Source organism: Scomber scombrus, chromosome 5 (genome assembly GCF_963691925.1).
Source record: "Scomber scombrus chromosome 5, fScoSco1.1, whole genome shotgun sequence".
NCBI lineage: Eukaryota > Metazoa > Chordata > Actinopteri > Scombriformes > Scombridae > Scomber > Scomber scombrus.
Genome location: NC_084974.1, coordinates 7440300 through 7464411, shown reverse-complemented (window position 1 = coordinate 7464411; position 24112 = coordinate 7440300). Strand labels below are relative to the sequence as shown.

General features: G+C 39.6%; 2 protein-coding genes across 3 annotated transcripts in view; both read right to left on the bottom strand.

Moving 5' to 3' along the window:
• Positions 1–456: 456 nt before the first annotated feature.
• On the bottom strand, positions 457–7464 carry si:dkey-243k1.3 (endonuclease domain-containing 1 protein-like). Its single transcript, XM_062419293.1, has 6 exons — positions 7452–7464; positions 3489–3508; positions 3276–3376; positions 2979–3093; positions 2646–2802; positions 457–848 (listed from the first exon to the last, which is right to left on the bottom strand). Exons 1-6 carry the CDS (start codon positions 7462–7464, stop codon positions 457–459), a joined length of 798 nt encoding a protein of 265 aa, XP_062275277.1.
• Positions 7465–10106: 2642 nt separating this feature from the next.
• dpf1 (double PHD fingers 1) overlaps positions 10107–24112 on the bottom strand; it is a 49435-nt gene continuing 35429 nt past the window's right edge. For both annotated transcript variants that reach the window (XM_062419778.1, XM_062419779.1), the window contains exons 11-14: positions 18341–18460; positions 15897–16009; positions 15363–15444; positions 10107–14313 (exon numbers count right to left, since the gene is read on the bottom strand). In XM_062419778.1, the coding sequence (XP_062275762.1) occupies positions 14243–14313; positions 15363–15444; positions 15897–16009; positions 18341–18460 (386 nt within the window). In that variant the 3' untranslated portion in view covers positions 10107–14242. The remainder of the gene's footprint in view (positions 14314–15362; positions 15445–15896; positions 16010–18340; positions 18461–24112) is intronic.

The window sequence follows — 24112 nt, the reverse complement described above, 5'->3', positions numbered from 1 at the left end:
GTTATATTAACTAATCCTATTAAAGGTATGATATTTTACAGATCAGTAAGCTTTATTTTTCCCTGATAGATTGTATGCTCTCAAGCTACATGTTTGTTATCAGTTCATCAGTTTGGGCTGTGCTTATAAGTCTGAACATCATGAATGTTTTCCAGTTGTGTATGTTGGTATTTTCCTTTATTGTGAATGAAGAAAACATCAATAAAGAACCATTTATCCCTTTGGAACTTGTTTTATTCATCTTCTTGTGGTTGAGAGGAGTAATGGGATGTATTAGTCTCAAAGCTTTGAAAGGGAAATATGCACTATTTTGACAGTGTGAAACTATAGATGTTTTTTCCTTTTATCACACTTGAATCAATATTAAAAAGGCTTTTAGCATTCATACAAATCGTATGTAAAACTAAAGGGCAATGGCGCCTAAAATTGTACTTTCATCATCCCTCTGCTAATATTTTACACCCTGCAGTTGTTGTAAAACAGTTCCCCTACTGGTTGATCGGAGAACTGCTGCAGGAATTCTCCCAGTTCATCCAAAGTGAGCTTCTCCACCCAGTTGTCCTCTGTGTTTCTCGCTGTGGCAGCGCCACTCTGAATGGGTCTTTCATTGTTGTCCACACAGCAGTAGGCGTTCCACAGGTAGTCAGGGATGTTGACACGCTTGACATTGTTCTTGACAATCCAGTTGTCTGCAGAGGGGATAGCACCAACCAGAACATACGCCTTAGAGCACTTTGTATTGAAAAGGTCGGTTAGCTGGGTCTCGTGGATCCTCCAGGCATTCTGGTTCAGTTTGGGGTTCTGAGGAACCACATTGGTCAGAGTGAAAGTGGCATTGCGGCTAGGGACTGAAAAAGAAAGGAGTGGAGAGTTACAGATAATGAAGTCTCAGTGAATTAAGTAAGAAATAAAGTTATGTGGTGTGAAGGTTGCAGGTGGCTTGTTTAGATGCACATCATATGTGACGGAACAGCTGCTTCCAGTTCAAAATGATCTGTTATAGTTCAGTGATTAGCTGCAGACACAACTACCCAATAAGATAGAAATCCAAGCACCAGCCACTTGATTTAAGAATAAGACACTATCCACACTATAAACTAATTAACATGTGCAAGGATTTAAAGGTGGAAACTGAAAGGCTACGACGACACACTAGCAGTGAAAAAATAATTTCGTTAACTGAAATAAAAATAAAAATGAGAGTTTAAAAAAAAAAAAAAAAAACTCAAACTAAATAAAAACTACAATGAATAATGCAAAACTAACTAAAACTAAACTTAATTGCAGATAAAATCAGCTTGGATTTAGTTTTCTTCTCGTTTGCTCCGTTTTCTCCATTTTTACTGTAGGCTATTCTGTTCAGTTTGACTTCTTGAGATAACGGGCTAGTACCACTAGGTGGCAACATAGCGGCTGCTGCAAAACGCAGAAGAAGAAGATGCTTTACGTGCAATTTATGATTTTCTAGAAAGAAGAAGAATAAGTTTCGGGCAAAAAACGTCACAGCCCAGTATGGGAATATTTTGACTAGAACCTGTAGCCTAGTAGATAAAAGGGTTGTGATAAAGAGTGATGGGAACATTTGTGGGATAAAAAGGGAAAAATCCAATGTAAAAGTCCACCTTCAATGTTCTCACAGAGAAGCAGGAGACCACAAACAAAGCAAACCTTGCTTCAGTGTCAGGCATTATTTCATCCGTTACAGCTTCTACTAATCAGGGCTTTCCTCCTAATACAGTACCTGAAAAACTAAAACTAAGACCAATACTAAATAAAAACTAAACTAAAACTAATTTCTCAAAATAAAAACTAAATTAAAAGTACTTAATCACTTGTTAAACTAACTTAAAACTAAACTGAAATAAAAAAGCAAACTGAAATAAAAATAAAAACTAATGAAAATTTAAAAACTATAATAACTCTGCTACAGACAACCAGCTGATCCTCTGCAGACCCCCCCCCCCCCCACCACCACCACCACCACCACCATTTTTGACAGAATTAACTCTTAAACCAGAAACTTCTTCTGTGCTTCTGTGTAATTAGATGATGCAAAGTTTTCCTGTGAAGATCAAGTTTAAACAAAATGGGCTCTTTAACTTTTGATTCATTCTACTGTTTTCACATCACCTTAAATACAGATAAAAGCAAATCTCTGAAATCTTGAAAGAATATTATTAAGTGTGCCTGTCCCACAATATCAAGTAACTGAACTTCTACAGAGAGGGGTATCAGTTGCAGTTGAGCCACGATATCATTAGACAAATCACACATACACACACACACACACACACACACACACACACACACACACACACACACACACACACACACACACACACACACACACACACACACACACTCACACACACAAACCTATAAACTGGACTGGAGTCTATCATTGGTTGGATTTGTTTTGTGGTTATCCTTTGTTTTCTGATATCAGTAAACTTCAAAGTGTGTCAACAGAGGAGAATCCCTCACTGCATTATAAATTGCAAGCACATTAATGTAAAGCAATACTGAAACACTTGTACTGAATATCACTATAGCTCACCTCAGCTGACATTTTAGGCTGCTTACTACTGCCACCTGCTGTCCCCTACCCAAAACCCCCCCACCAATGTTTAATTAACCTCCACTACCTGCATGGTGTCCGTTGGGGTTGAGGTGACCACGGTCAAAGCCAGAGTATTTGTAGTCGTCATTCAGAGCCTGTCTCTCTCCTTGGTAGACCTCAGGGTAGTCCTTATCCAGCCAGTAGCCATCCTTCATTTCAGATTGCCAGGACTCGTTTACAAGCTATAAGACACATAAAAACACTCACATGTAATGCAGATGGTGTCACTGACTCTTTAAAGCCCAGCATCTATTAAAAGAACAGAAACAGCACACTATATGATTCAGGGGTCTCCACATACTGTGCACATTTATATGCGTGAATGTACATATGACATACTGATGTATACATTACCTACCTGAGGCTCTACAAACCATCTTTTCTCCCTGCCGCCTCCATTGCTGGGCTGGAATTGATAAGAGGCATAGACAGCAATACGGTAGTTTGTGTCATACAGCGTGGCAAAGTGGTACCTGTTGGTGCAAGGATGAATTACTGGTTAGATGATTCATATGATTGATTACAGCTTAGGTTAATGAAGCAGATACATTAAGGAACCAATCAACATCTAACTATGTACATAAAGTTCACTGTATAGTGCTTTACATTAGCTGAAGTATAGAGGTCTAAGTTCCACTTTGTGCCCTGTCACTACCTGTTGACGAAGCGCTGGCAGATACGGGCAGTACCAGGTGTAGAAGCCCCCCAGTCTGGCACCTTCTCTTTATAGAAATACTTCATACATTCTGGCACATCCTGGGGCAAAAAAAACAAACAAAGTAACATAGGCTTCAAAGTGACCTATTTGTGCAATATACACAGATTTAATGTTTCTTTAAAGTTTTTAAAGAGACTGAAGGACACAAACCTCAAATCGTTCCACAACATCTGCATGAACAGAAAAGAGGAGCGAGAGAAGAGCACACACATTTACCAGGGTTTGCATTCTGGCAAAAACTGGCATCAGAGGTTCTTGACTACCCTATAAAGTACAACAGAATAAAAAAGGACATATGTTTCATTTAATTCTATCCAATAAGACATTGCACAGTAGGAATATAACCAAATTAAGTTGGTGCTGTGACAGCTCACGCTTGCAAACAGTGGAAAATCATTTTTGTTTATACCTGTGTGTGTGTGTGTCTCTGTGTGTGTGTGTTTTGTGTATTTCCACTCACCGGCTGCTGCACTTCTCTGTAGTCACCGCCTGCCCTGAGCAGAATCGGACTTTTATAGATGACATTTCCCCCCCTTTCACCTCATTTGTCCTCCACTTATCACTGTTCACACATGATATGTGTGTGGAAACAACCCAAATTTGACTTCAACATAAGGTGTAGATGCCCAAGAGCTGTAAACTAAAAATGGAACAATAACACAAAATGACATATGACATGGAATAATAAAATGACATATGAGTTTTATTTGGTCTAATTTGTAAAGGATATGAGACACCGTGCTATATATGAAGATGACACTGTTGTGTGTTACCACAACAACCGTATTTCATGTCATCCATGTGTTTGAAAGCCTGTTATTTAATTCATTTCTTGCCTAATACAATATGAATTTCCAATACAAAACTCTATTTTTAGCTGCTGATGGAAAGTAGTTAATTTTCCAGTTACTGTTCATCATTCAGGGAGTTATCCTTCTGTGATGATGCTGAGCTGAGACATTACACTGGTCGCTGCACTGACTCTATTAGAGAGAGATCAAGTACAACAAAAATAACCTGCTGTTTATTCCTGTAATCTGATATTAAGATGACCTCCTGGAATATTTACTACATGTTGACATTTACCTACAATCTCCCTCAGCAAGCTCTTGGTTAGGTAACCCTGAGATATCTCTGTTCATGTGTTATTTTTCCCACGAATGTAGCAAAGGTTGTGTATAAGCCTCACACATGGACTCCTCCCAGGTTTCTAACTCACTCTCTCTTACCACATAACTAAAATGTGAATACTCATGAAAGTCAAGAATTTCTCTGTATATTTAGCTCCACGTGTCCATGACAGGATAATACAATGTTTAATTAAATGAGTCACCCTTGCTATATCTTGTTATTACACCATATACGTACTTTTATGTTCTGTTATTTTATGTTTGAGTTCTCTTGATGTTTTCCCTATATATTCTTTATTCCATGGACATGTTTACAGGTTTAAAAAAAATTTCTCTCACTTATTTTACTTGACTGTAGATGGCTGAACCTATTGTTATCTGGAATTGAGGTAATTACTATGAAGATTTTTGTAATATTCAGAGTGAACCAATGTTTCCTTTACGTTATGATCTGTTTTGGACATTGATCTTTTCTCATTCATTCTGTAAAATGTGCCAATAATTTGAAGAATGATTTCAATCTCTCTTTGTGTAGAGACAAGTCAGATGTTGACTTCCACATTGACCCTACAGTTCAGACAACATCTACTTACGACGCTACCTTGTCTCACAAATATCACTAACATCACCAATATCAGAAATGATTACTGCTTTTGCCATGCACCAATTTAAAATCCTTTGATCTGTGGTACCTTACTGCCCTTTAGAGCTAGTTAATGGATATTGTGTTGTGGCTAAGTAGTCAGAGTAAAAGTTTAACGTCATTTATAAAGTTATTGCTAGTCAATCCTAAAAATCCTTTCAGGTAAAAGTGCCCACTAAGGACCAAATAATATTGGATTTAAATTAAGCTAATGAGGCCTGTGGATGCCAGAGAAAACACACAGAGAACACTAGGGATGAGATAAGGAGAGTGAGGCTTTATTTAATCAGCCTTGTATTTTCCCATTACTTTGTTCTGCATTCATTTTTCACATTAACCACTTATTGTAAATCGGACTGCAAGACCGTAAGCAACAGTACACGATGTTGTAACTGTGTTTGCTCAGTGTAATTGTTTTATTATGATGGGGAAGGAATTAATGCAGTAATTACATTAATGATGCATACTATTGGGCTTTCTATCTAATTTCAGAAGTAAACAGTGTAAACATCCAGAGAGGGGAGAAAAGGCAGTCAAAAATACTCAAAGCACTCAGATAATGATGAATAAAATGGGACCCAAAACATTTTGACTGATAAACTCCCATTAGCTGTCGCTGAGAGTGTGAAAATTCAAAAAAAGGAGAGATGATGGGTTTTTTTTTTTTTTTTTTGTGTTGTTTTTAAATGTATTTTTAACCTAATCCTGCAGTCCCAATATAAATGCATGCATTGTCATTTGATAATTATTTTCTGGTCATTTAGATGAATTAGCGAATTTGTCATCTTTCTGCATGTGTATATGGTGATATTTGTGCTGGAGGAAAAGACAGATGTTATTACTAAAGTCTGCCTCTAGGTTGCAGTGTTGAATTGTGATTTCAAGTTTTGCTTTTAGGTTCATTCTCCTTTTGAACACTATTGCGTTGCAGATTATTCCGGCGTTCATTCACCTGGAAAACACTCATTCTGCAAATTCACTATCCAATCACAGATAAGCTGTGTTATGAACACACTTAAAAACAAGTAAATTACTGTTCTGTCTCATTAGATGGCTCCAAAGCCATTAAAACACCTTCAAAGTCCAAATCGTGGCAGATAATCATTAAAGGTGACATTCTGAATGACAAGAAAACATATTGAACCGCAGCTATGATGGGTTTTTAGTAACTTCTTTCATGTTTTTGATTTGGTCCAGAAGTTAATTTGAGTGGACTGCATCTTTAATTCACTTGAATAGCGTTTTGTCGCTTGAAAAGATCACAGGGAGTTTAGTTCCCCAGACACAGATTTAGCCTAATCCTTGACTCAAAAGCATCCTCAGTGGCTGTCTGTCAATGAGCGGAAGCTCAGTGCACTTCAACAGGAAACTGTGCAAGAGATTATAGACAAAGAAACAAAAGTCACTCTGTAGATTATATGTCCAGGAAACTAGCTACTTTGATTTACATTGATCCTGGCCAGGACTGTCTAGTTATATAGATCCATTGTGGATCATTTAAATTATTGTCAGCATTTTAATATGTCAGTGGACATGGAGAAAAACATTTAGAACAAAATTCTTTATTTGTTTACATTAACCTTCATCTTCTGATTTGAAGCCCTTGTTAACAGCTCAAAAACATACTTAATGTTTTTATCAGCTTAATACTTGATGACTGTTCCTAATTTTATGAGAATTGCTTCTAAACATGATCTTGTAGTGACTTCTGTTTTTGGTCTCAGAGAGTTTGTCCATCTCCATTGCTTCCCGGTGTGACCAAAAATACACTGTAAGAAGCATCTTTGTGTAGGATAACAAACTTTATATTTCTTCTTGAATGACCTTTTGGCAAAGGAATATATATATGTTCATGTGAGGTCTGTTAACACTTAAAATATTTCTTTATTTTGTTTTTTGTTATTTTTTTATAAGCTTCTGTATTTGGTCTTGATCAAATTTGCAACCCCAGTTTGTTCAATACCTTTCTAATCAGGTCAGAAAAAAATAAATATATATATTTAAAGGAAATAATTAATTATAAAATCATAATATTATTAATATTCAAATATAATAATGCTAATATTATCATTTTATAACACATTTTATGTTATTATTATTATTATTATTATTATTATTATTATTATTATTAGTTTACTTTAATATAAAGCAAATGTCAAAACAACACATGGGTTAATAATAAACCAGTCAATAAATATAAACATAATAATGAATATAAGTAAATATAAAGTAAATCAACATTCCTGCAGTTAGATTTATCACTCATAATTTACACACAGCAAAATGTATCCAGTGGCATTTGGCAAATAATGCACAGTTTTAGGGATCTATATGACTTACTGGAGTGCGTCATCTTGGCCTTAATAATACAGAGTTTCAGTTGGAGCTGATTGTCGTGTCAGGGGAGAAACACTGAAGTAGTTCTCGTACAATCTGACTGCAGCGCTGCTGAGGAGGCAAAAAGGTGAGACTGCATCTTTCCACACACTTACCTCTCTGTGTACTCCAAGGACAGATGGCCAGACACACATCTCAGCCCAGACAGAAGAAGGAAAGAGAGGAATTCAATCACACACACCACAGAGCCCCCCTTCACCTCCCCCCATCCCATTTCCCAATATCTTCTCCCCGTCACCCCTCCCCTGCTCCCCCTTTATCATTTTCCCTCATTCTTTTTTCATCCCTTTAAGTCGCTTCATTTCAGATGCATTCATACATTTCCAATATCTTTATGTATGAGTCTGTCTTCCTCCCTCCTCCCCTTTCCTCCTCACCTCCCCTTGTTCCTCTTTCTTTCTCTTCCTCTCTCTTTCCTTCTCTTCCTCCCATCCTTACCTCTTCCTATACGTCCCTCCCTTTTTCTTCCTTCCTCCTTCCCTATCTCCCTCCCTCCCTCCCTCCCTCTTTCCCTCCATCCCTCTCTCCCTCCATCCCATTACAGTAATCCATCACTCTTCCATCAGCCACCATGCAAACAGGCCTCCTGGTAACCATAGCAACCACCTCCGGCCCGGCAGTGCGCAGCCCCTCTCTGATTGGCTGGCAGGGTCTAGGCAGTCTCAGTCTGTCTGGGAGATGTGGTAATTGGCTGGGAAGTCATACAACACACACACACATACACACACACACACACACACACACACACACACACACACACACACACACACACACACACACACATAGTACAGTATTTACACACTGACATACAGTACAAACACCCTTACACATGCACACGAATACACACACACACACACAAACGCACACAGAGTACAGTATTTACACATCGACATACCGTACACACACCCTTGCACATACACACACACACACACACACGTGCTTACTCTGGGCCTAAATAAATATACATACACATATTCTATTGGGTATTGAGTGAAACACACACAGACACACACATACACACACACAAACACACACATGCACATACTGCATAAACATCCTCTGAGATATGAAAGGGAGACTAGGGTCAGAGTAATGAAGCTCATGAAAAGATGGGGGCTCTAGGCTGTGTGTGTGTGTGTGTGTGTGTGTGTGTGTGTGTGTGTGTGTGTGTGTGTGTGTGTGTGTGTGTGTGTGTGTGTGTGTGTGTGGCACACAAGCGTTTGTGTGTGGGTCTTTCTATGCACAGGATGGTGGGGGTTGAGGGGGGAGGGGGTTTGGGGTGGGTGGCTGGCTGGCTGGCTGTGCAGGATTTTGGATAAGGTTGGAGTTCTGCCAAAGGATGGATGGAGGAATTGGTTTTTTCGGAGCATACTGTAAAAATACCTATATTCCCCCAAGGAAGCAAGTGTGCACTAGGTTTCGGTTTCTGGTGTCTGGAAAGAGGCAGGGAAGGAAAAAATGGAAATGTTGATCAGCTTCACTTCACCCCGCTGCTGTTGCTCAGCCAGGTCTGGCCAACACAGCAGCTATGATGAATGTCTCATCTCCAGGAATACATCACAAATAGCAAAACTGTACCTGCCCTGAATAGTAAAGTATATTCTCTTCTGCAGTGTTGTTCGAAAACAATTGTGGACAATGAGGCTCTTTTGTCCGCCATTCCCTTTTTTTCAGGCCAGCTTCAGAAGCAAAACAATACTGTCCCTTAATCTTTTGTCAATTCATAGCCAATTTGTTCTTTTTTCAAACACATGAAAAGGTTAGAATATTTTTGGAGAGCTCTGCAAAAAAGAAGAAAGAAGGGTTCTACCAAATGTGTTTTAGCCAGAAAGTGTATTTAAATTGGAAATGATAATTAGTTAGTATTCAAGGTTTGAAAGATGACTTTGAACACACTGCTTTGATAGATTGTTATCTGCACAGCGAAAAGATGGAAAATGGTTGGAGTTAGCCTCAGCTCCCAGCACAGAAATCTTACTGCATGTGAAGGAAGAAATGTGTAGGCTAGAAAGTCGGCCTCACCTGAAAAAAATCCTCCTAGTTGGCAACAATACAGAAAGACCAGAAAAGCAGGCTGACAGACTTTCCAAAAAAACACACAAATATTTTTGTGATTTATGCCGCAGGAACTAGAGCAAATAAATGCGCGCGCACACACACACACACACACACAACCACGCAAAATGATAACACAAAAGTAGAGGTCATTTTTCAATCTCATCTTTTTAATGGAAAAAAATGAGTCGAGGGAAGGGAGAAAAAACTGGGTAAATTGAGAAAGCCGGATGAATTCACAGAGAATGACTGACAGCAGTGATGACAGCAATGCGGTCACAGTCCACATTTCAAAGCATTCCCAGGTACCAGACAGAGATCAAGGGAGAGAGGGGGGGGGGGGGGGGGGGGGGGGGGGGGGGGGAGGGGAGGGGGGGTTAAAAAATGTCCAGGAAGATTTTATCTTCCTCTCAAGGTAAAAAATACAAATTAAAAACTCATCTTTATCCAGTGTTGTTTACAACAGACAATCACATTGAAAAAAATTTAAAGATAAAAATAAAAAGTGCACTCGCACTCACACACATACATACTTACAATTAGTTTCTTATTTTTGGGAAATTTAAAAAAAAAAAAAAAAAGTGCAAGCAAGATCACAGAACGACAATTTACAAGAGAGGCCTAGAGTGGCCCAAAAGTCTCAACCCTCTGACCGAGCCGCGCCAACAGCCTGTAAATGGGAGGGAGATGGGGACAATGGCGTCAACTGGAGGCCTGGAGGTTCCTGGTGCGGCTTTGTTTGACCCCACACTCCAAACCCCGCCATCATCACCACCACCTCTGTTTGTTCATTTGTACAAAGAGGAGGATCAAGTTTCATTGAACAATCCCACTGATATCCACCCTTCCAAGACCCCAACATAGCTTCCCCACCCGCCCCACATAGTACAATCAGAGTTGGTTTGACCCCACCATGCTTCTCCTATTAAGTGCCACGAAAGCTTCCAATTTAAAGGCTTTTCAGTCATCGTCGACATCATTATCATCATCCATTCAGAATACAAACATCTCTGTTACTCTGTTATTCTTCAATCTAACAATCATCATCAACATCCATATCATCATCATCATCAAACTATTTCCACTCAAACACACGTCTACAAATCTAGATATTACTTCTTATCGATTAATGGAAATAATACATTTTTGATTGGACACTAATGGTTTTGTTGTCAAATAAAACACTGATTTAAAACATTGTAAAATGAAACAGCATACTTCTTTATCCAAGTGCTCAAGTACACTTATTGTTGTAATCTGTATTCAACTTTACAATCCTCTAGCAGTGCTGTGCCATGCAAGTGTTTCCACTGAGAAAAAAAAAAGTCTGCAGAATAATAATAACAATAACAATTTTGGTTCATTTTGCCTTTCTCTGACCTTCCTGTAATCATAAGTGATTAAAACACGCACATACAGACGCACACCCACACAGGCACAACACACCCAAAGAGCAAATGCAGCCACGCTGTGCAAAATGTGAAAAAACACAGACTACAAAACCGAACAAGGAAACAAACAGGAAATGAACAGAAGTTATCTCTTGTCGTTATTTAAAAAAAAAAAAAAAAGCAATACAGACAATATCAAAATATGAAATCGGAAACATTTCAGGTGTCATTCATGCATCAGTGGATTTGCACTGAATCGGGGGAGGGGGGGCACAGTATTTGCACCTCATGTCTTTCTCTATCAGATGGCAAACACAATTACAGCTCAGGTACATTCTCACAAGCCATCTGATGTTACGAGTTCCTTTTAGAGACATGATGCAGCATTATAATGAGACGGTCATTCAAAGCAACATCAACTAATCATACTTTCATATGTGCCCATGACAACTGGTATGAAAAGGCAATTTGTTGCCCTTCAATTACCTATTTACAGCTATTGTCTCCAAACTTAAAGCTCACAGATCATTGCATGGATGCCTTCTCTGTAAACAAACTATTGAAAAATCATCCTCCGAAATCAGCACCTGCACTGCAGCTTTTTAGTAATGTGCCTATTAGAGTCGCCTTGACTCGTCGAGTTCAACTGGTTGAGGATAACTTAGTGGGCCTTTGGATTAAAAGAATCTTTTTTTGTTCAGTGCAAGCTCACAAAAATACATGCTGGCTGGCTGGATTCATCTCTTATGAACCACTTGTTCATACAATTTCAGCTTGGTCTTCAAGTGCTTATTCATTATACTGGCTTCTAGCATGCAGAGCAGACTGGCAGGTAGCAGAATTTTAACAGCATTTTCTCTTACCAATGTTTCACTTTCACAAAACAGATGGCCTCATATTTTGCACGGCACAAAGGTGATAAGAACAGCTTGTTTAACTCTGAGAGAAACAAACAGGCTTAGAGATGTGGACTTGGATTAGAACACATGAATCTGATGACTTTGGACACGACAAAATCTAATTTAACTTGCCGCTGACATCAGCGACTTGTGACCTCACTTGAACTTTTGACACCAAGCCTCAAGAAACATGTTAATAAAGCTAAAGCCTCTGTATGTGGCTCGAGTGTCAAACAGCAGCATCCATATTTTGGTGAAACTACAGCTGCAACTGTTTACATCAGACTGAGCACACATACAGAAGATGAAGAAGTGGATAAAATTACAGGAGTGGTTTAGTGTCTTTTAAACGCCACTTTTCAAGACTAAAGGTGTTGAGTATCTGATCATAAGGACATATTTTAGGTGCAGTATCGCTTCAAGCTACAGTAACAAGAAGCTTAGCATCTCTGCTAACATAAAATCAATGACCCTCAACACAGTCAGTGTGCTATGATGGTATTTATCAAAGATTTGGTGTCCTGAATGTTATGTAGTAAAATGAAAGACTTGAAGAAGAAAGGGACAAAAAACAGAGTGTGCTTACATAATAAGTATACTTATTATGTTGACTAGTTGACTAGTTGGTTGAAGTCCTGTTATTATGGATCTTTACAGTGCTGTTAAATATTTTAATTGGCATTAAATTTGGTGAAAAGGTCACAATGACATTTTAGGACTCCAAACTTAGTACAACAGAATTTTGTTGTGATTTAGGACTTTAGTAACACGACTTGAGTCTTACTTGTGACTTGCAAAACAATGACTTTGTCCCAACCTCATCACTGTCAGACAAAATGCCTGAACAGGAAAATGCTGACTTTACTTACATTCACGTTACCTTCCTGCTACTCAGCTCCTCTCACAGATTCCACCTAGCTGGCTACAATTACTGTAGTGCACACACGCACACACACGCACGCACACACACGCACGCACGCACCCACGCACACACACACACACACACACACACACACACACACACACACACACACACACAAACAGAGCCACGGGCACACACAGAGTTTAAAACACACCCAGTTTGGCCAAAACAGTTCATATCACAAACACATTATTGCGAATTAAGTGTGCTTTTTTTTCCACTTCAATTAAAAGTCTTTTAAAAATAATTGGAATAATGACATGCAAATGAAAAAACAATTTAAAAAGGGAATCATAAAAAAAGAAGTTTTTAGGCCTTGGCATTGGCCAGACAAACATCTGCATTGTCCACACATCAATCCTACATTCTTATCACACAGATTATACACACCAAGCACCAGGAGTGTTTCAGTCTCACATTGGCTTCACAGTCAGTTTCATAGAGGGGAAGGGTGGATAAAGGTCAGGTAAGGGATTTGTGAGAGAGATGCTAAGCCTAAATTGTCATTTTTAAATACATTGTTTGATCAGAGATAGCTGATTAGAGAAAATCCACCTCTCCTTTCATCGGAGGATGACATCCGAACACTAAAACCTTCAGTGTCAATCCCAAACTGTCACTGATTTGTGGAAACCCCATGCAAGGAGAGAGGACAGGGTGAGGTCGAAGATGGTTTGGGTTCCTGACCAGATGCTCATTGTTTTCAAGAGTGTGTAGATAGAGAATCAGTCTGAATTCTGTACAATTCATTCCCCTTTGAAACTGCAGCGAGCAGCAAGCTCCTGCAGACAAATAAAGAGGCAGAGTTCAACGTCTCAGTTCAACGTCTCAGCTCCACCACAAACAGTAAAGGACAGAAGAAGTGTATATTTCACAGTTGGCTAACACTGAGGCATACTGCTTCATGGTTATCCAGGGTCTTCCTAGCCCTGTCCTCCACCTAACACCTATCCATCTTATTAATTCTCACTCACTACTTGACTGAGTTGCAGCTGAAGATCATTAGGGCTCTTCTGAGGGCCCTTAAGAGGGTTCTTGTGGAGTAGTATGCCTCTGAAGTGCCCTTGGCAGGCTGGAGTGTGTGCCGTGCTAGCAAACTTATTGCCAGCTGATGAATTCCTCTGTTGAGACAGACGTGGATGGGGAGTGGAAGGAGGGGGGGGGGGTTCAGGTCAAGCACAGCAGGGACATGTGAGTGACACAAAAGGACGAAAGGTTGTCTCGCAGCTGAAGAGACGTTCAAGAATGGGTGCGGAGTTGTGGGTGCTGTGTGCTCAGTCGTGTCAAAGTTCACGGGGACGGTTTGTAGAAGAAGTGGCAGCGGGTAGACCAGAGGAGGTGGGAGGGGGACGGGGGGGACGGGGGGGGGGGACGACGGGTTTGGCAGCAGAGGCACAAAGAGGGGTGGACGAAGAGGTGGTTTGGGAGAGGATGAAGGGCCGAGAGGATGAGGCGCAGCTACGCAGATTAAGTGAGGGTGATGTAGGCTGAGGCCTTCTCTTTCAGTTGTCTCAGACACAGATGACAGCTCCAGCTCCCTGGAACACAAACACACACACACACGCACACCCTGAGCACATCACAGATCGGAAGTTCAATCACTGCTATTGTAAAGCCCTGTGGATTAATCCCTCATTTCAGACAGAGTGTTAAGTAACACTGTAAATTAAAGCTCCATGTTAAAACACCACATGCTGTGGCAGTGGTTTGCAGATGGAGGGGATTTGATGACTAGTTTGGTTTAGATTTGGGCATGGGATTTGTAACATTAATTAAACATCAGATGTTAAAAATACAAGTCTCAGCCTTAAGTATATATAGATCCTACTGTATTGTGCCTAAAGGTGTTGTGTAAGCATTTGAGCACAGTGCAGTAAATATAATAAATATATAATTTTACAGCTCACAGGAGTGTTCTTGAATGTAAACCTAAAATAACCAGCTTGTGCTGAATTAAAAAATATATATTTCTTGTAAATCATAAGCATTGCATGTGTGGGTAGAGCCTGACACTGTTAGTGAGTGTTGAACACAAGTGTCACTGCTACGGTATGTTCAGCCAAGTGACACTTTTGCCATGGAAACAAATTATTTTTCACAACTCGTTTCCATGACAACGTCATCAAACATCCTAAGGCAGCCATCTTATGTATAGTAGGCAAATTATTTGATTTAAACAGCTGTAGCTGTTCAATTTCTGTGATGAGGGCAGCAGTTTCCCTCCAGCCCCGTGTGTTCAGATTAAGATGAAATAAATCTGCTCTCACAAAAATGCAGAAGTATAAGTAGTCCTGAGGGCCCCGGTACAATAAAATGTCCAACTTTTATTAATCGTTCACTGTTTTGACCACACTCTGCGCTCACTAAAACTGTCTCCCCAGCTGCAGTGCAGACAGTTACATAATTCTGCACTAACAAAAATGTTCTCAGATGAGTTTCCTTGGACTTTGCCATCTGACCAAATGAACGCCTGTGAAGTCAGAAGTCCTTGACATGAACATGATTGAGAGGTACGCAGTGTGTTTTATCAAGGAACCATTGTGCTTGTATTGGACTTATTTCTTGCTAGCGCTGTTGTGTTACATACCCTCTGGTGGTTCAGACATGGGAGGGCTCAGACAGTACATGTGGTAGCCTCTGTCACAATCATCGCAGAACAACAGCTGGTCCTGGAACAAAAGGAGAATACACAGATCAACAGATGTTATTATAAGGGGCCAGATTTTGACACAACAGCAGGTGTTTGAACAGTGGGTATGATTCTTGAAGATATGAATGTATAGAAATTTAAATGAAGAGTTTGTGCTGCAATATATATATACTGTATGCCTTTCTTGTTTTTAAATTGTGAATCCATTATCTATGTGTAAACCATGTGGTGATTGTAAATAGTTAAGGAATAAAAAAAAACAGCATTTATTTCAGGTTGACATCTATGTATCTTTGAAATATTTGAGTTTTAAATATGTTTCATGGGTCCAAGTTAAACTGATTGGTCAACAGTATCAGTATCTAAAAACAACACATTCCAGCAATAAGTTATAAGATGTTCTAATATGTTTGTACTACAGTATATGCAGGAGTGTATGTTTGTGTGTGTATATAGAATTGACAGTCTTACGTCATTCTCAGAGGTGCCACACAGGCTGCAGGACTTGCACTCGATGCACTGCCAGCGATAAGTCCTCACCGCAGCCGTCATGTTCACTGTGAACTGCAGACAGGACGGGTGGCCTGGGTGTACGCACACACACACACACACACACATACACACACACACACACACACATACACGCCCACACAACGATTTTCACCATCGCTTCCTGTATTTTGAGGACAGCCATCCATCATCCACCTATTCTACAATATCTATCCATCAATTTGATTTCTTTTCATGAAGGATGATGTATTTATATTTGAAGGGGAACTCAACAGTGGTGTTTTGCAGATGCGAACATTGTATTTCTCGAGATAGCTGAAATCATTTTTTAAACAGCATTTTTTTTTTTTTTTTGGGTGAATTTTGGCAAGATCATACATACTATTCAACAAAGGAACTGTATTATACGCTTGAAACATCTCAGGAAGTATTACCAAAGAAGTGCTTTTGATTTGATCTTGATAACTGCACAGTACTTAAATTTGAATAAATGTGGTAAGACATTCCAAAACATTACCACATATCAGGTAAATCATTTGTTTTCCAATGTAGTCCACTTTTCTGCCTTTTAAAGCATATTTTATCCCTCTTCACCCTATTTTAGTTATATAGTTTTTTCCGATAATTTCCTCAGGTACTATTACAAGATCACAACACAGAAATTGTTACGCCATCCTCATTTCCTGACCTTTATTTGTCTTGTTTTTGAGTGGTTATAAAGAAAAGGACCATACCAGTGTTTTGCATGCTTTAGCCCATACACTACAAATCACATACATCTTTTTGGTTCTCTTTTTTTATTTTTTAGATAGAAAGAAACATGTGGGATGACAATATATACAATACATACAATCAAATGATAAATACACAAATTCTGCACCATATGCAATCTCTGCATGTATACATACATCCAGAATGTACAAACACAGGTAAATACCATTCCCATCCTGACACCCAACCTAACAAAAAAATCAACCTATAATATAGAATTGAAGGTATTTGAAATCAGAAAAAAATGATACAACTAGATTAAAAGAAAACATCATTCACAAATAAAATGTATTTCCAGCCATTCACAACCAAAATGCATAGTGAGGGGAAACCATTCTCTCACAAATGTATCTTAGGTTCCTTTTATCACAAAATAATAAAAAAAAAAAATACACAATGGAAAGGCATGCAGCATACAACATGATTCTAAACAATTTTGTGTTTTTTCCAGATGAGAAGGTCACACCAAGAATACATTTTATTAAATCCATTCATATTTTATTGCCAAGACCAGAACATTGTGATCAGTGGACATGGCCCCATAAAATAAGTGCCAGATTGTTATGCTTTAACTCTGGCACACTGTAAAGCATTTACTATATAATCATATTGAATTGTGTAGCTATACTGTGAGTTACATGCAATTTGTTTGTTATCTTATATTGTATTTCATGTGATTTGTCTGATAGATTGATATTCTTGGCATCATACAAAACTTTGCCCCAAGCCTGATCATCCAGAAATCCCAAACTACATTAACTGTTCATTATAGTTTTGTGGTTCATGAGCAATTTACTGCGTGCCGATGCTTTAAAACTAAAGTTTGAATGTGAGTTTAAAGCAAATAGCAATAGAAGTTTGTGAGATTTCAGCACATATTACATTACAGCCACTGTTTTCCAAAGCACACATCACTGAGAATTGTTAAGTTTTCTACCTTCCAGTCCAGTGGTTTCTATTCCTTCCTGCTGCCAGCAGAAAAGAATACTTGTAAACACTTGAAATTTAAGATTATATTTTAAGTATTGCACTGAATATCAAGTATGTTTCTATTTTTCTAAGTTGCCTTTGAATGGTAGTACTGTGTACATTTTTTCAAATCAATCTTCAAACTTCTACAAAAGTTATATGAATGTCATTTCTAAGTGCTTTGGCCCTTCAGAACAAAAACTCACTAAAGAAATACCCCTGAACAATTCAAAAAACCTAGGGCGGCATTTCTGGATGAAGAGAAAATCTCCATTAAAGTTTATGCTTTCACTGTACACGTTTTGTCCTTCAGGGCCACAATAGTTAAAGAATTGGCAATCTTATGCAAATTTTAAATTATTTTCATACTGCAGTGAAAAAGGAAACCAATGGCTGACTGGAAGGTGAGAAAACACTTCAAAAACCTGAAACATTACAGCAAATGGCTATCAATAATGTTAGGCATACTGTACATGATTTGTAGAAGATGGGCTAAAACAAGAAACATTGGTATGGTCCATCCATTTTGAGTGTTACAGGAATCGACACTTGCATTCATTTATTTTGCAAATTTGAAAACTACACTCAAAGGAGACATTTCAAAACTGTGCATCAACAGAGGACTGCCTTTCTCCTGCCAAACATCCCCTTCAGCTTTGCCCTACCTGAGCGTCCACAGTCCGCACAGGAGATAAGGTCTTCAGGACAGCCGGTCTTCTTTGAGCCTCCGAGGCAGAAGTCGCAGTAGCCGTTGGCGATCACTGAGCCATCCGGTGCTTTCTTGGCTGTGTGGGGGAAAAAAACAAACAAAAGAGAAGCAGGTAAGGAAAGTTAGGAATTCATGTTGTTGCCACCTGTGCTCATGGAGGAGGGGGGAAGAAGAGCAGAGTGTAAAGTCATAAGTCAGTGTTATAAAATGTTGCCCTGGAGTGATGGAGCTCTATCAATCTCTAGACAGCAAGACAGATTAGGGAAGGAAAGACGATGACAGATCAACAGAGAGGCCAAGAGAGAGAAAACATCGACAGAAAGGACACAGGAGTTGTAGTGTGGTGACAGAGAGTGATTAGAGGTGAAACGTAAAATACTGAAGATGTAAAACAAGGAAGACGAAAGGAGATATGCGTCTACAGTGAGTCCCTGTTGCCAGACTGTGCACCATCCCAGCTGGGACCAACGCTCCGTCTAACGCTCTCTTTTTCCATCTGTTTGCTTTGGTAAAAACAAGCACCGGTGACGGCCGGTGCCGGAGCCTGGGACTCAGCAAACCCCAAGCACTCCCAGGAAGTGGCATACAGGCAGGCACGAATCAGGGATGTCCGATGGGAGCCCCTGGGGTATGGTAAATATTGTCAGGAGTAGAGGAGGAGGAGCAGGATGGGGAGGAGGAATAGGATGAAGAGGTGGAATTGAAGAAAGAAGGGAGAAGTGTGTGTGTTGGGAGGCTGTTGGGACAGACCTGCTGTCATGCTGTGCGCTGGGAAGCAAGTGCTCCACATGAAGCCGTTTCATAATAATTATTAACAAGAGAGAAACTCCCCCTGCCTGTGTGTGTGTGTGTGTGTGTGTGTGTGTGTGTGTGTGTGTGTGTGTGTGTGTGTGTGTGTGTGTGTGTGTGTGTGTGTGTGTGTGTGTGTGTGTGTGTGTGTGTGTGTGTGTGTGTCTGTCTGTCTGTCTGTCTGTCTGTCTACTAGTCCGCCTGTCTTAGTGCTGTTGATTGCATAATCATTTTAATGGAAGCAATCACATAACCACTGCAGACTATTTTGTATGTGTGGTTTCTTTTCTAAGATGTAATGCACTGGACAGACCCTTCACAGTGACTCACCAGGCAGGACAGAGCAACAGTGAATAGAATAGAGTGGATTACACAGGTGCACACACACACACACACACACACACACACACACACACACACACACACACACACACACACACACACACACACACACACACACACACACACCTATAGGCACGCATATAATAGGCCTGTTGCAACGAAATGCAATAAACTATATTGTCGTTATTTTCAGACCATTTTGCGCCACTGATATAAAAATAATTTAATAGCATAATAATGCAAATACACACCTTTGAGGAGCAATTAACTTTTAAATCTTAAGAATATTCAGACATTGGATTTGTAATGTAATATCCTAAACAAATAAAACATAAAGCACACACCCAAAACTATGAATAAAAGGGAGTCTCAGGCTCTGTTAACAAAAATTGCACTTGAACATGTTATTAAACCTGTAGAACAGGGGTATAGGAAGTCATTCATTCCTGAACAGGCAATATACTGCCAATACCATTTCTCAGTGGTTAGGACCTTTGTTAACAAAAAGCACAAATTAATAATTTATTAGCTATACGATAGTTATAAATAACATCAACTTGTAAAACAAAGTGACGTGTTTGACATAACAAAGTTAGTTTAGGACTCCTCTGTTAAGAGTTTATGGACATAACAAAAAGGCACAGATGCGTCGACAAATCTGTATTTAAACTGTTAGCAAGATACTGAGCAACATGTTTATCTTGTGGGGTGTAAGGAAACAATGTTGCCAGCTTGGCTACTAAAGAAAATCTTTCATTATTATCACGCCACCACATCAAGGGATCAGCTGATGCATCAAGTGCTTCCTCCTGGGTGAACTGGAGGTCAAAATGTACAGTAAGTAGCATTGTCTGTAGTTCTACAGCTATTTTGCACTCATCCAATACCCAAGTTGCTAAAGCAGACTATGTCATTGGTACTGTATGGTGCTGGGGTATGTATGTGGTTTCTAAACACTTTGACTGCAGAGTCCAGTCAGCTGTTATGTATGTCTTGTATGGATGGGGTCATATTTGGGTTTGACAACACGTTTTTCATTTAGTGATCAAGGCTAGAAGACCAGCACGTTCACATCGAAGGGCTCTTCTGTCTCATTCAGTTTAAACCCAAAATGTTCCTACATCAGAGGTGTGCAACGCAGCTTGGAAACCAAGTCCATTTAGACTTATTCTTGCATACTTTCCGGCTGGAATTATGCAGTTGTTCGGAAAAAAAACCTATTAGCCTGATACCACAACCTGTGTTTATTGACTGCACCTACAATAACACAATAACATGTTTGAGGCTTCACATTATTATAATTCACTTGAAAATAATAAGGAGGCTTCACATTACATGACTAAAATGACAATAATAATAAACACAAAGTGAGGTAGGCTAACCATCAAGCAAAGAAAAATAAAAAAGCAAATGATTTATCAAAATGTTGAAACCTTCTAGAAACAACATGCTGAAACAGGTAGACAGATTATTTGCCTAAAATAGACAGAGCACACACAATAAGTTGCTGTTTTTCATGTTGCCTAAAAAGTTGGTGACATTCTCATGTAAACAAACACATATGTAAACGCAATGGGCAATATCGAGGCCAGCAAAAATGATCGAGGTCATGTCCATATATCATAAGATAAGCCGACAACGTAATTATCATGACAGGCCAACACACATAGAAAGCCATTCATCCTGCAGAAAAACAAAAGATAAGAACACGCAGGCACACAGACTGACAGATATGTAGGTGATACTGTGTGTTAGTATGTGTGCTCACATGAGAGACAGAGAGGTCATTAATCCACCCAGTCCAGGGTGGAGTTTTGTTTGGCCGGAAGGGGGAGGGTGGGTGAGGAGTGGGTGAATTTGATGGAAAAGAGGGTGAGAAAGAAAGGAGGAGTGAGAGAGTGAGAGAGCGATTGGGTTTCTACTCCACAGGGTCTGGCTTTAATCCTCTGGGAAATAAAATAATAAAAAATACTCTCTGATCAGGATGAGAGACAGACAGACAGAGAACAGAGGAAGGGAGGGAAATAATAAGCTGTACCTGCTACTGCAGAATTCAACAGGGTTACTACACGCCGAGCAAAAAACCAAAAGCAAGATGCAGTGATGTATACTGTGAGAAATGAAACTGGCCTTCAGACTCAAACAATGGTGCAATCACGAGTAACAAGGATGGTAAACTACTGTTGATCGACTGCCAATAGAAAATAATAAAATGTACTTAAAATATACTTCTCACCAGGATGGACACTAAGTATTTTCAGTTCTGATTCACAGCCTATGTGAGATTAAAACAACTACTGAGCTGCGTGGGTTGTCCCGACCATGGCTACAAACAATCACTTTCTCCACATTACCTGAAAGTCACAATTTAGTATTTTAAGACAGACTGCTTTATCCCCATAATTCTCAATAATCTCTTTTACCAGAGATAATATTATGAAATCTTGATGGTGTCAGCTTTTTCACTATAGAAAATATCTTTAGCTGCAGATAGTCAGACATCAGACAGTATCTTCCCTACTAAAGGAAGGATTCTCTGCCTGTACTGTATGTATGTATGTATGTCCATCACTTCAACCGTTCATTCAACAGATTCCACACTTGGAACTTTGCACTGAAAATGAATATGTCCATCAAGCTAGTGGCTGAGCTCCATTACCAAAATACAAAATGCATAGAATACTGTATATAAATCTAATTCCAACACATCCCAAAATATAGTCCGTATCATTTCAGCTAACAGTTCATACAGCCATGCTAGCAACTCTGTGAAGTTGTAGCTTTAGTACAGTGGCACTTAAAGCTTATTTGCTACTGTCAGCATGCTAACATGTTCACAATGACAAGCTAACATACTGATGTATATCAGGTATATTGTTTATGTTCCCCATCGTCATTTAGCGTGTTAGCATACTAACATTTGCGTATTAGCACTAACTACAACTAAGACAGGAAATACTGTTAGTTTTGTTGTTATTTGGTCATGAATAAAAGTATCAGTATGAAAATATAAAGCATAAGATTTTATATAAATATAATGTTTGACCTGAGGAGAAAATTAAATTCACCTCTTGAGGCAAATACAAGATTATGGACAATATAAATAAAACTGACTAGATCCTCAAATATGTTACTATTTATCATGAATTCCAAGACATGAATTTAATTTCATTATAAATTGGCAATCTTTCCACTATCCACGGCCAAAAAAACAAAGACCTCACAGTTAACATGGCTAAAAGAGGCTTTGAAACCCGTGTTCAAAACTGTGTGCAGAGTTCCTGCTCTGAATGGTAAACAGAATAACATAAGAACAGAGCGATACAGGATGAGCATACAGTATATAAGTGTATTTACTTTTTAAGAAACCAACATAGCTAGATGTTTACTGAGTTGAGCAGAAGGATGTTTAAAGCTGTAGAGACATATGTGGTGTGCAGGCCTGGAGCCAACACAAACACGTTTTTGTCTTCTTGTTCTGGTCAAATAAATTGCTTTTATCTTCTCTGCTTTTATTTGGGCTCGCTGCTACTGATTGGGCCCCACAATCCCTGGTGGGATAAACTAGACAGGCACACATGTGGATACAGCCACACACACACACACACACACACACATGAAACACATTCAAGCTACGTTTTATCTGTGTCTGTGTACTACGGTAATGTGTGTACATCTCTGATGCACGCCTTTGTATTTGTGCATGTGCGAGTACATGTTGTGTGTGTGTGTGTGTGTGTGCGTGCGTGCGTGCGTGCTCGGAGGCCCCAGAGAGTGAATCAGCAGGTCCTGACGCATGTGAGTGAGACGGGGCTGCCCACTGGCCTGCCTGTGTGGAGGAAAAAAACTCCATCAATGATTAAACGCCTGTGGCCATGTTTCAAAACCCGCCTGCAACCATAGACACGCCATCACCGACCACGGAGGGAGGGAGGGGAGGATGAGGAGGGTGATGGAGATGAAGAGAGTTGGAGAATAAAAGGAGTTAGCTAATGAGCAAACTAAAAAGGATAAGCCAGGTTGAAAAATGAGACTCAAGAAAGAAAGATGGCACAAGTCTTTTTTTCTTTCTCTTCCTCCTAACCCCCTCATTACCCTCACCTCTCCTCCTGTCCCTCCTTTTTCCTCTTTCACTTCAAAATCTTTACCTGCTCTCTTTCGCTTTTTTTTTTTTTTTTTAAATTTCGTACGTCCGTATCTCCCCTCCTCTACCTGATCCTCCTCTCCTCTCCCTCCCCGCCTCTCCTCTTCCAATTACCAGGAGGAGTATGAGCAGAACCGCACACTTCACAGCTTTCAAGTGTTGGAGAGAGATCCTCCTGGGAATTATCCAGCAAGAGATGAATCCTCAAATGCTCCTCACCCCCTACAGTCCCCCCCCCCCAACCTCTCCCTCAACACCTACCCTTCCCCATTCTTCCTCCCTCTCTGTTTATCATTTCAATCCCTCCACCCAAACCCCCCTGTCTCATTCTCTCCTTTCCTCCTCCGTGTAGCCACCTTGTGTTGTTATTTCGCTTTCTTTCCTCTCCTCACTTTTAGCAAAAATAATTGTATATATTCCTACATTTCTTATTTCATGTACATATGAATATTA

Coding starts and splice junctions, on each gene's coding strand:
- si:dkey-243k1.3 (XM_062419293.1), bottom strand. Junction 3,377..3,488: donor ATGTTGTGGAACGATTTGAG/GTTTGTGTCCTT, acceptor TTTTTGCCCCAG/GATGTGCCAGAATGTATGAA. Junction 2,803..2,978: donor GATGGTTTGTAGAGCCTCAG/GTAGGTAATGTA, acceptor TGTGTCTTATAG/CTTGTAAACGAGTCCTGGCA.